General features: G+C 43.5%; 1 protein-coding gene and 1 long non-coding RNA gene across 2 annotated transcripts; one reads left to right on the top strand and one right to left on the bottom strand.

Annotated features, from left to right (window-relative positions):
- Positions 1 to 244: 244 nt before the first annotated feature.
- On the top strand, positions 245 to 6,145 carry LOC125757697 (uncharacterized). Its single transcript, XR_007415443.1, has 2 exons — positions 245 to 349; positions 2,274 to 6,145. It is a non-coding gene; the product is annotated as an uncharacterized LOC125757697 (long non-coding RNA).
- A 250-nt stretch (positions 6,146 to 6,395) lies between these two features.
- LOC119387635 (lopap-like) lies at positions 6,396 to 12,044 on the bottom strand. The gene is made up of 6 exons (XM_037655092.2): positions 11,894 to 12,044; positions 9,284 to 9,417; positions 9,152 to 9,181; positions 8,276 to 8,352; positions 7,589 to 7,696; positions 6,396 to 6,598 (listed from the first exon to the last, which is right to left on the bottom strand). The coding sequence occupies exons 1-6, from the start codon at positions 12,023 to 12,025 to the stop codon at positions 6,420 to 6,422; spliced, it is 660 nt and encodes a 219-aa protein (XP_037511020.1). The 5' UTR covers positions 12,026 to 12,044; the 3' UTR covers positions 6,396 to 6,419.
- Positions 12,045 to 12,466: the final 422 nt, after the last annotated feature.

The raw sequence follows: 12,466 nt of genomic DNA, 5'->3' as shown, positions 1-12,466 counted from the left end.
CTCCACATAATCTGACAGGACCTCAAGATGTAAACGCAGCCTCTTACTTGAAGCATAAGGAAAGTTCGGATACATAATAAGTAGTTCTTAGAAATCAAGAGCAGCCGTTGTGAAAATGGAAATTTAAGGAAAAGACACCTTGTTCACTATTATGAAATCTTACTCTCCGGCGTTGCGTCTTTTATTTTTCTTTGCGCTGCTTTACTATTGCTGAAAGGCAAAATGTACACGGTAACAATTCTTTCAACAGGGATTGGGAATCTTCGTTTGCCACGTCTTCATGAGCAAGAAAACGAGAGAAGCGATATTCAGGAGCGTCGTAAACACGGGAAGCATCCTGAAAGGATCGGTAAGTTGCCATTTTTTCAACATTACAGACTTACTCTACGCGTTTGGAATAATCAATCTATAACTCCTCATAAATATAATTAAATGAAAACAGAAGTTCACGCGAAGACGCAGGCTTGAAGGGATGCGAAATCTTTCTATAGGTAATGGGATTTAATTATTTTTGTAACTCTGACATTGTTAAATAAGCCCATTCTGTGACTGTGCATGGAAAGAACAGGGAATTTCTTGTCCAGCAATTTCCAATAATTGTTGTTTAATAAACTAATGTTATTGACTGATAAAACTATTAGGCGATTGCATGTGGTCTGATTTTAAACATCATCCACGCTTTCTAGATGACGAGCTTTAACATAAAATTTCTTGGCCTCCTTTCCACGGCCTGTTAAATTGCAGATTGGGCTTCACTGTACGGTGGCAATATATATGTCAATGTGCAAGAACGCATTTTTATCGACTACCTTGGCAGGTTTTTGAGAACGGTATATTTGAGAGCGTCACCTGAAACCCTTCCGGACTTGCCGGCTACATGTTCCCGCTATTTTATGCGAGAAGAATTCTAATAAAACACAGATTGGATGCAATGTCATGTGTGCTGGGGCATGGTGGTTAATGTGAAGCAAGTAGCCCAACACAGTCACGGTTTCGCCGCATGGGCGAAGTATTGAATGAGACAGCAACGGATTGGAATGCCTTACAAAAGGTGGCTAGCAGTTAACTACTTTAGCATTCGACTTGGCGTAACTCAACAAAACGCCGACGTAAAGAAACGCGCCGCTAGAGCGAGCAAAGCGACCTTCGTGTTGTCTATCGCTTCAACACAAACGCAACACGAACAAGGGTATGAGCCGTCTGCTGATTCTGGTCAAGATAGTGCGCGCGCGACCGCGCCCCGCCGACATAAGTACGCAGCTTCTGCCGGAACCACGCAGCCCAGCCTCCGAGATCACTGTATGGGCCTTTAGCGCGATGGAGGACTGTGCGGTTCATCTCCGCTTGAGCCGCATTCATCGGCTGCTCTCACACGCTTTCACTTGCACATAGAACATACCACGCACAGGACGATGTTGTCGGTTTTGGAATTTATTCGGAACCTCACGGCGGCACCGACGCCGACGCTGGCAGCAAAAATGCGCCTGGAGGTTCCATGTAATTGCTATCGCAATAATAGTACAGAGCTATACTGTTCGAAATCCAGACGTCAGGAATAATTTTAAAAAGCAGCATGATTTGACTTTGAAAACGTGATAAGCTGCTCTAAGTTGTGTTTTCAAGCCTTTATCAATCAAAAGGATGTACGGCATCATACAGCTAGACAAATAAAATGTAACGGACATAAGTGATCATCATTTCAAGATTCCTTGTGCCATAAGTTCACATCGCTTCAAGCATCCACCTTCCCCTGAATTTCTGTCGAGTCATAGGCACGCTGTGTTCTGTGCCCTAATGAACATATTCCAGCCAAATGTCGTATCTCATGTCTTGTTACGACACCAGAACATGCAAAGTGGCCGTAAGTACCATTGGGAAAAGCTTACATACTCTCAGAGAATGTACACGTAATCCTGTTCTATTGTTGTCCGAAAAATACTTGTAAAATACAATGGCAGGCAGATGCCTTCTGGACTAAGAACAACTTGGTGATTGAAGTTACCCATGTAGTAGATCATTTTTCATTGGAATTACCTTGGCACTTTTCATACGCTAAATCACCGAGGCCGGCATTGCTGCTTGCGCTCTGTTTTCACATTGATGGCCTGTTCAGAAAACGCACACTTTCTCTGCGCACGCAGCGGACAACGGCCTACACAAACACGTAAGACGAAAGCTTCGATTTCTGGGTGTGGTGGCTGGCGCATGCTGCATTCCTCTCCTCGCGTCTGCACCGTTCTAATTGCCTTCGTGGCTTTCATGCCCACCCACAGATGTCGTCGCGGCCCTCAGGTTCCGGAACCTCGTCAACAAAAACCACCTGGTACCCAATCTCCTTATCATCGAACTCTACCTCCCACTCCTCGTCCTCTTCCAACGGCATCCCATCACACGATGCTGAACAACCCTCGCAGTCGTTCGACACTGAAGCTCCGTCGTGGGCGCCCCTCCAGTGGTTGCCCGGAACCCGCTTCAGGTACAACCTGCGGCTGAATCGGGATGACACCGGTCCGCTGCGCAGCACAGCCCGGCGCGGCAGCGGGGACCAAGAGGGCCAGCCCACAGTTGTCAAGTTCCGATGGGCCAGAAGCATCACGTCGTGACGGACACCATGCGAAGCTCACGTGCACGCGGGGAAGCCGTTCCTGTCGCGTTGATCGGCAACGTTAATTACTGGCATGCTTTACGTGGCACGCAATGCTTGCACGCGAGGCTTTGCGCGAATCTCGCATGACGATCATGAATCTGTGTCGTTCGCGACAAAGAATTGCTTAACTGCGAATGTGGAGACAGCTACACCGATAACAAGAGCACTAATTTTATGTTGTGGAAAACACCGGTTAATAGTTTTGAATGATGTACAAAGGGGTGCAGCTCTGTTCTCTCACAATGTTTGTTAATTTTAAGTTCCGCAACAAGCCGTCCTTAGTTAACGTGTTTTTCCAGTTTGATGCACGTAGGCTGGTGCTAAAGAGCTAAAAACGGGGGTTAAATTACAGCGAACACTAACCATCACTGTGCGCTACAAACAATGGGCCTCATTCACAAAGCTTTTTTTTTTCTCTTTTGTCGGCAACTGCTGTTCTTAGTTGGCCCAGCGCTTTCGCTAACCATATGTACAACATCGTTACTGACTGGCATCGGTTTTTAAGAACCGAATGCTGTAACAACTTTTTCGTGCGTACGAGCCCAGTTAGGCAGACTTAACCGTACTTATTAAAATCTCCAAAACATCCCTTTATTTTGCGTGGAATTGAATGGTTCGCCAGAAAACTTTCAGAATCTGGACTTTTTTGTTCGAAGGAAATACAACAGCGAACTTATTTTATACGATGAGCTAACGGGATGATGCCCTCAGCCCAGGCGTGATGCGAGATTCGCGCGAAACTCGAGCTAACATTTCTTCAACGCTCGGTTGATGCTGTGCGAAGATTGTGTCAGCTAGCGTCTACTCAGCCAACATCGTACATACTATAACGAAGGTCATGCGGACTGCTGATTCCGCTTCATTGATAGTGCCCGTACAAGATATGATCATATTTCGCGTGTGAAAGTGCGCAATAAGCATATTCCGTTCTTGGCAGAGTGACGGACGGCAGGGAAGTGGGTCTAATTATTTCTTGGTATATATCATGCAAAAAAGTAGACACTGAGAACAAAGTGCACAATTAAAGAAAGTGGGACACCTTCGATATTTTATTCTTTCAGAACGCAAAGCGGTGTAGAGGGGAACCAGATTGATGTGCTTTTTTTTAGACACCGCCATTTGAAGCCACCATATCGTCGGCTTCCCGAGGCCGGGATGAATCTAAGACAGAGGTGTTTAAGTTTTCCGATAAAGCTGGGAAAGTTTCCTCTGAAAAACTAGTTTACAATAGCACAATTGCGTTTCACATTTCTCGCCTGATCACACAGTTACTTCGGCCCCTTGTAAAACTGTTTCCGTTTTGCCTATACGTTTTCGCCTTAGTTTGACATTCCTCATGCTACATTATTATTTTTAGTCTGCATGAATATATAAGTTTCATAGCGAAACGTGCGTGTGAGGGAAGTTAGTTATAGCTCATGCGAAATCTTTATAATTTGTATCATTACATATTTTAACGAAGGCTTCCGGAGTACGTACATTTTTAGAACAGGGTTTCAAATTTTTTTTTCTTCATACCCGAGTGGCCGTCAAGACTATATAACATTGTTGTAACACAGTCGCAGGCACGTGCGGGCTTGTAAAATGATTGGGTTTATTTTGAACATTCCAAGCCAAGCAAAACACATCCATCCTTCAGTTATATGTGTCGTGTTGGCTGAGAATATGCTGTGCGCTTTCGTGTCACCTATACTGAACAAAGCAAGAACTGACGTAAGCTGGGTATAACAACGCAAACTATTGATCTGTTTGGCGTGTGCATGAACAGTGGGCCTTACGCATGTTCATTGGTGTGGAGCAAGGGTGGCTTGAATTATTGTTTCTCTTCGGTATGTTCCTAAAATATAATGTCTGGGTACGCGCTTAGATTAAATGAAATGAAAATGTTTTATTTATTTCGATCATGTTTTTGCAGCCAGCGAGTTCCGGACTTTCGCGTAAGTAGAGGACCTTTTTTTTTTTTTATCAACTCGTTGCTGGCATAACTCTCGTGCACTTTACGACAGTTTCTTTTTTTTTAAATTTTTTTTATCGTTCACTGCCAGTAAACTAGGAGAAGCGATCCCAAAGAAAAATAAGTACGGATACCTTTGTCAAACAAGGTGGATCTCTTCGTCACCTTTTGTCACGCATTATAATCAGTTAATGGTAACACTCTCATTTCATTTTCTAGCCATGATAGCCAGCATCGGAGAAACTCGTCTGGAAACAATGCTATGTGTAAGTCAGATCAGGATGACTTAAAAAGCACTTAGAATGCTAACTCGCGCGCACGAAAATTTCGTGCTAACTTTGCTTTAAAACTACTGCACTTAAGAATGTCTGTTAAATGACAGCATCATGAAAGACATTAAGTGCGTCTTCTGGCTAATGCTAAAGCTAAAGATAAGCCGTTGGTAATGCGCTGAAAAATTATTAGACAAAGTCTCTTTAGGTCGTCTGGAAACGACACAATCTCTCTGTGCGGGAGGGTCGCCATGATTGTTTCGTTCGTGGCACATTTTTATTTTTCAGACTGAATAAAATTCTCCAGCCTTTAAGATAGGCTTCCTTCTCAATTATAGCCTTCACGTGACTTTAATGTGTATAGCAAATTTATAGGCTGATAATTTTTTTTGGAATTGTTTATATATAAAGTGTCCCAGCTGACGTTATCCAACATATTTGTTTCATTTTCCTGTCTTTTTCTTAAGCAACACAAACGTTCTGTTGCTCTCGGATGAGGACATATTGCCGAACCACGTATAGCAGTCATAATTTTATACTGTAGGGGTTATTGTTTTTTTCTTTTTCCGTATGCTTAAGCTTGGATAACGTTGGCTATAATTCCCCAATCTGTGTATGACTGAATGAAGTCAATAATTTACAGCAGCTTTTGCCGCCTTCTGTTTTTAGCCTAGTTTCTAAAGCTTCTACGTGCCGAGCGTGTTCAGCGCTAAGATGTTTCTTTTTAGCTTTTTTGCGCCTTTGTGAACCTAATATTCTGCTTAGTGGCTACACAAACGAACGTACATTTCGTATTAATTTCGACATAAAAATGCAACAACTCTGAATGACAGTTCCTCGAAGCCATTCTATACGAGCGCATGTGATGTCCGTTCACCTCCGATGCAGCACCTAGTCAGGGCTCAAAACTTTACTCCGATGAAATCGTAATGTGTGTGTTTTTCTTTCACTTAGTTATGTTTTTCATGAGTGAGATCACTCGTTCACTTGTTTGAAATGTATATAAGCGAATACTATGTACTCCAATTCTACGTCCATTGCCGTAGCAAATCGGTGACGTTCAATATGAATGAAACCTTTGTGCGAGGCCGCGTTTCTAGGTATGGTGTGCTAGTCAACCTGTGCTTCTCATTGTTGTTCGCCCTCGCACGATCGTGCGTTTTTCCGGGCACGACCATCGGCTCTTATGTAAGTGTGTTGTGTAGCTCCTAATTTCTCATCTCTTCGTGAAGCTCATATCGACAAATAAAGTTCACCCGTGTTTGTGTCACACGTATGCGCAATGTGTCCTGCCTGTATGCCGTATTTGTTGGGGGTTCGCGACTTCATGCATGCTTATGTCTGTGCATGCTGTGTCTTGTGCGTTTTCGTAGTTGTCCCGTCATGTGTTCATATGCCAAACACCTTCACCAAGTTCGCCCGGACGACTAAGCAGGGCAACTAAGCTGGTAATGCTTCGTGATTTCTTGTTAAATTCAGGGCTATATCATATTTAACAGAATTTCTAACAATGACATGAAACTTGAAGTTTTATTGAAACCGTGATTTATTCTCCATTTGACCCTTTCGCGGCTGCATTTTCCCGTACAGGATGGCCCTTGCATGTTTTTTGTTCAGTTGGCATAAGGAAGTATGTGCTGTAGGTCTGTTTCTTCAGGTGGTCCATGATAAAGTTTTGCATCGTGGCATTTAGCGTCGGTGACCTTGAGAGAACCCATATATTTTCTGGAAAAAGAAGCACACATAAAAACCAAGTTGCAGACGACAAACAGAGCTTATTTGATATTGATAATGCATCCCCTGGCAGGATGATCTCTTGTCGCGAAAATTTCCACTAAGCAATGACTTTTAGTATGTGACGCTTTAATAAGTGTTCCTCCTGCACTGATCTCGAGTGGGATCGGCAGTATTGTTGAGTAAATAAATAAATAAATAAATAAATAAATAAATAAATAAATAAATAAATAAATAAATGTCGGCAGCAATTGATGACCAGTTATCAATTGCAAATCAAGGCAGATGATGATAACTTCACACGGTTTTATATAGTTAAATAATAGCCAACACGTCAGGCTTGTCCGCATTATTGACCTGATTTCTATCATGAAAATGCCTTACACGATCCTCGCGGCATTTAATGCCAATGTTAAATTAGGGAACAAAATCGCACGTTGTGGCACACTTCGATTTAAGAAGTTACTGCATGGTGTCAAGCCAACGCTAAGAGAAGGGCATTTTACTCATCAGGCACAAACAAACCAAATAATAGGCAAATCACTCCACTTATTGCGATTGAAAGTTGCTGGCTCAGGAATCCATGGTGGCGGAAATACAAGCGTGCAAGCAAGAACATAATGCATGAACTTTATATTGGATCCTCTGAGCTTCTCCATCATTGTAGCGACAAACTTGGCAAAGCTTAAATATTCACGATAAATCACGGTGATCAGCTACTGTCTTGACTGCAAACTTATTATTTCTACTCAACTGTTCGTGTTTAATAGATTTATGCTATACGAACTACGAAAACATATTCATGTGTTGAATTAGGCATCGAGACCACCTCATGAATAACGTTTGCTGTTATGTCATCGGTCATTAGGACATTGATTTTTCATAGGAAGTTCGCCTAGTGAATGTCAGCGAACCCGTGATCTATGACTGCGCCTTCAAACAGTGAATTTGTCTCCCTTTACCCAAAGAAAGCTAAAGTACCTCTGCGAACGATGCCGCTGATGATGTTGTTCTCGCAAGCCCACAGCACGGCGTAATTGTCGTAGTCTGTGTCCAAGACTATCATGGGAGAAGCGTAGTGGAACGAGGCTGCGTAAAAAAGAGTACAACAGAAATGTTGGTGTGTGACGCCTGACCTTAGTTAGCAGGGGTGAAGCCAGGATTTTTTTTACTTGAGAAAGATCATGACAAGTGAGTTCCTTCGATAAGGGGGAATACAGGGGAGAGAGAAAACTGATGGCCTGTGTTTTTTATATGTTTACTCTTGAGGGAGGGGGGCCTGTGCCCCCCCCCTCCTTGGCGCGGCTCCTGAGATCCAACTGTGGTAGAAACTAAAAGGTAAAAGCACAGATAACCTCAGGGATACTGCCACTGTCATGGGTAGCACGAAATGTTATCTCTCTTAATCAGTTGTTCTTTTCTTTACTTGGGTAAGCGATGAAAACAATGGGTAACGTATCCGGCACATTTATGTATAGGTACAATTCGATGTTAACTGGTCGTAAAATGAAAGAAATCCGTCTCAAGGTTATGTCTTCTTGAATATCGCATTAGCATTACGTTGAGAACGTCTTTTTACGAAAGTACAACCTTTAGGTATACGTGCACAATGAGTCAAACGCTTTACATCTTAGTTACGGGAAAACACACCTTCCCAAGGATACTTACCTCCTTTCAGTCTTATTCCATATGGACTGTTGGCGTCTCTCGTAAGAATTTCTCCATCAATAGACAGGCCGTCACCTCTACGCGAACAAGCAGTCGGTTCGATTAAGCAGTCACTTAATCAAGCGATAATACATTGATAATGCACCGTTTGGCACAGCGTGCGTACAGGAAAATAACAAGTACATCTTTTAGAAAGTCTTGTCGGGACAGCAAGGGAAACCAGACACATCTGGGGCCCAAATTAGATAGACCTTTCTGTGATATCCAACTTAGTAACCTTGTTGTCCTTACCAACAATTTTATCGTAACAATTTCTTTGTGATTAAGTATATGCCCACATGCGTTCTGATTCGCTTGTTCACTGTTTGAATTCCAAACATCCTGTCACATTATGTCTCATCATAACTATGGTGTATCTTTCGGCCAAGATTTTATACAAGAAAAAGAAGGGTAGTTATTGCGATTTTATAAATCATTTATTCGATATTTCAGTAAAAAATCTGCTATCATCAATCCTATTTATTATAATGTAGGTTGTATCGCATAAGCTCAAAATTAGACTTCCGTTCATAATGATATGTGTGGGAGAAGCTATCACACTAAAATTTGTATGCCTTTTCTCATAATATTTTCTGTACGCTTTCGTTCAGTAAACTCATGAGAAAGTAACTTGAACATGTGCGTCAGAATTGTGAGCAATGTGACGAGCTTTTCTTGAGTTTATATTTCCCGATGCTAGCGTGCTTCTTGTCATCTTCAAGTGTACATATGACTTCGCCGCGATTTATTTAATTGACTTTTTTTCTGCTTATATATGTCCGCTCATACCACGAGAAAAATGATTTTTTTATTCATTAACTTGCTTTTTTTTCTTACCTGTCGCCGGTCGTAAACACTGCGGCAACACTGCAACGAGAAACACACACCGCGTTGGTGAATTTACAGTTTCAGCGGTACTCTTCTGTCTGCCCTGGCAGAATAAAGCCGTCAAGTGTGAAAATAACTTACGGTGATCTTTCACCAAGAACCTTAAGACCTACGCTGTTCTCTTCGCCTTTGTCCAAGCAATGGAATCTCACGCATTTCACCATGTACTCGATGATGAACGGTGTCCTCAGTACCTCGTACCAGGTCCCCATAAACTGCAACAATGTGCCGAGGCTTTTAGTAAAGAGAGAGCAAACATATAAAAGTATAGTCCCGGCAGTTGAAATAGTGGTATCCGGCCCGCACGGCACCAGGTGCTTTATTCTGCCACCATTGATGGTTATGGGTAATCGTGTGTTGGTCAAATGCTGTCACAATGCGGGACCAAGGCTCCCGGTTTAACTGTATACCATAATGAGCCAGCTCGGTATCCGCTGTGCCCACTCGTGGCGCAAAGAAACACGGGGTGCCACGCTGGTCGTCTATAGTGTCTCAATTGCTGAGTACTGTATGTACAAATGCAGATATTTGCCACCAAACATAATGACACCTTACCTTATAGAAGAAATACCACCGGCACACGATCACTACAGAGCCTTTCATCCACACGGAAGGTGTTAAGGCGAGGTTGCACACGACAAATGCTTATATAGCACATCTGTTCTTTAGTAAATGTCGCCAGCGAAAGGAACGGAACTTCTTTACGAATCTCATATGGTAACCGAATTTCACTAATAGTAAACGTGACAAAACACTAAAGTGCCCAATTAATAAACATTTTTGCTCGCAAAAACGATTATGCACTTATCAGTTCAGTGACGCATTACGTCAGGTAGTGAAGCTCTATCGTTGTGGTAATCTCAAACCATCGTATACACATACGTTTGTGTTGTATTACTTTGGTTGCTTCAGCACTCTGTCTACAATCGGTTTATGCGGATCTGCGTTGTTAGCGCGGTTCTGCATTTTGTCATGGTTTTGGAAGAACCGTTTATCTCCTTACCGCGACGTCTTTTATCAGTCAGGACTAGCCTCAACACTAACGACTTGTCGACAGCTGCGCGGCGAGGACGCCATAGTGCTCATGCACAGAACGCTTCACAAGGGCGGTAATTTGGGCTAGTTGGTTGTTCACGATCGTAAAAAAAAAAAAAAAAAAACAGCGCAGAAACAGCAGGCGAACAGACAGGGACAAACGAGCGCTGTTTGTCTCTGTGTGTCCGTCCATTGTTTTTGCGCTGTTTAGTTCCTAACGAAACGCTTATTGAGCTACTAGAAGGCAGCCAGAATTATGCAGGTAGAACATTGTAGGTCAGCCATTGCAGTCTCTTCTATATCTGTCACTCAACTCCGCCCCCACCAGCCCACCCCTCCCACACGCACAGACTACGAGGTACAGACGCACTTCATGCTTTAATGAAATCATCGGTTGATGTTCACAACACTTGTGCAAAAAAAAAAAAGAAGCGAAACGGGAGCGAAGCACACCATAGGTGGCCATAGCCTTCATAGTGACTAATGCTGAGGCAAAACAAATGGATTCCTACGTTTTTCATCTTTATTTACACTGACCAGATACACCATTATCTGTTCTGTTCTGTTTTAGTCGGCTTCCCGTGGTGAGGCTGAGGTCTACATCACCTCGGCTACTCCATTCGTATAAGTTCTGCAGCACAAAAAAAAAGTGGTTACCAAAAAACAAAACAATGAACTAGTCAAGAGAAAGCATATAGCAAACTGAGACAACTGAAGGAAATTACACGACAATGAACAGTTCGCTTGTAGGAGTTCACGTTGAAATGTAACGTTCAGACGCACACATTTGCGTCCAAGTTCTACCCACAGTATACGGACTAACACATCGCTTCGTATATAGCTACACATAGCTGTTCATCAAAAGTGCTTGTCTAGACCAGTCTGCAGTAAGAAGTATTTATGAAGATGTTCGCCTTTTTCTGAAGACTCTTTTCAGGCCACGGTTGAAGTAACTTTTGTTATGTGAGAGGCCGTTTGTCCAAGCTTACTAGTTTTTTTTTCTCTTTTTTCTTTCATATGTGTACTTCACGTATTCCAGAACGCAACCAACATTTTCATCTTCATGACCACACAAGATACACAATTTTGAACTTGAACAGAAAATTTGGCGCGCTTGTATGGTGCCACGATGCTACTTGGAGCGCATGACAGCTGAAGGTGTCACTCATCCTGTCTGTCTTACTTTTTTGTGTCATCATCTTTTCTTTCTTTTGCTTCAATACTATCACTGAATCAGCTTGAATTTCGTAACATAACCGAAGAACCACCGTTTCATTTTTTCTTTGCTCTGTCGTTCACTGAAAGCTTAAAGGAGAATGTGCCCGTGTCCCACCGGCGAAATTGCCCTGGGTAAGAGCGTGAAGATTGGTGGTTTACTTCAAAGGAACTTACTTGTCCCGCGTATTAGAGATACCAGCGCACTCCAGATGACACATTGCACAAGAACTTTTGTCCGCAAGTTTCATAGACTACTGCGGGCGCGTATAAACAAATTGTGATTTTGCTAGCTTACATACATTCAGGTAAAATATGGACATTTGTCGGTTTTAAATGCACACAGCATCGCACATTAAAATCCGTTCCGCTGTTCAGTAAGTTCATCCAAATCTTCGAAACATTATCAACGGGAGACCAATTGGACAAACTGTTCCTTACCCTGTGAAGATCAAACTCGTCCTTCTCTTTTAGCGTCGGGCAAAGTCCCGGCATGACCATGGCACACACAGCCGTCGCTTCCAGGAGCATCGCCAGCCATACCACGGCGCTGCTGCCACAAGCTCGTCCCATTGAGAATCAGCGCGCACGCCCGCGCACACGCACTCGGCAGAGGACACCGCACGTGTGTACTTTACCGAAGCAACACGCAGAATCGCGTAACGCAAGGCCGGCCCGTAGGGCTCAACCGTCGCGGATCAACTCTCGCATCCGCAGCGCTCCGCTGCAGGTCGGTTATCGGGCGCGTCCCGATGCTCCCGGGCTCGAGCATTGTACTACGCTGCGTCCCGGTGCACAGGCAACGGTCCGTGCCGCTTCCATTTTCATGAGAGCACGTAGAGGACGACGGCACCTTGCGAGGCGCCAGCACCTTCCTCGGGGGAATACGCGTTTCACCTCCGCAACGGGCGCACCGTAACCGGAGAGGAACGTGTCCACAGCGAATGATGCTTCAATTTCGGTAAGCCTTCTCGGACTCGGGAGCCACAGCAAGAACTAGCAGCGATGCGTGAG

This window comes from Rhipicephalus sanguineus, chromosome 3, assembly GCF_013339695.2.
Source record: "Rhipicephalus sanguineus isolate Rsan-2018 chromosome 3, BIME_Rsan_1.4, whole genome shotgun sequence".
NCBI lineage: Eukaryota > Metazoa > Arthropoda > Arachnida > Ixodida > Ixodidae > Rhipicephalus > Rhipicephalus sanguineus.
This window is presented reverse-complemented; position numbering and strand designations above follow the sequence as displayed.

Bases quoted from the DNA above. Each gene is read 5' to 3' on its own strand.
- LOC119387635 (XM_037655092.2), bottom strand. From the start codon at position 12,025: ATGGGACGAGCTTGTGGCAGCAGCGCCGTGGTATGGCTGGCGATGCTC. The intron at 9,182-9,283 runs GTAAGTTATTTT...TTCTCGTTGCAG, and splicing joins GTTCTTGGTGAAAGATCACC to TGTTGCCGCAGTGTTTACGA. The intron at 7,697-8,275 runs GTAAGTATCCTT...TTTTTTACGCAG, and splicing joins TGGAATAAGACTGAAAGGAG to CCTCGTTCCACTACGCTTCT.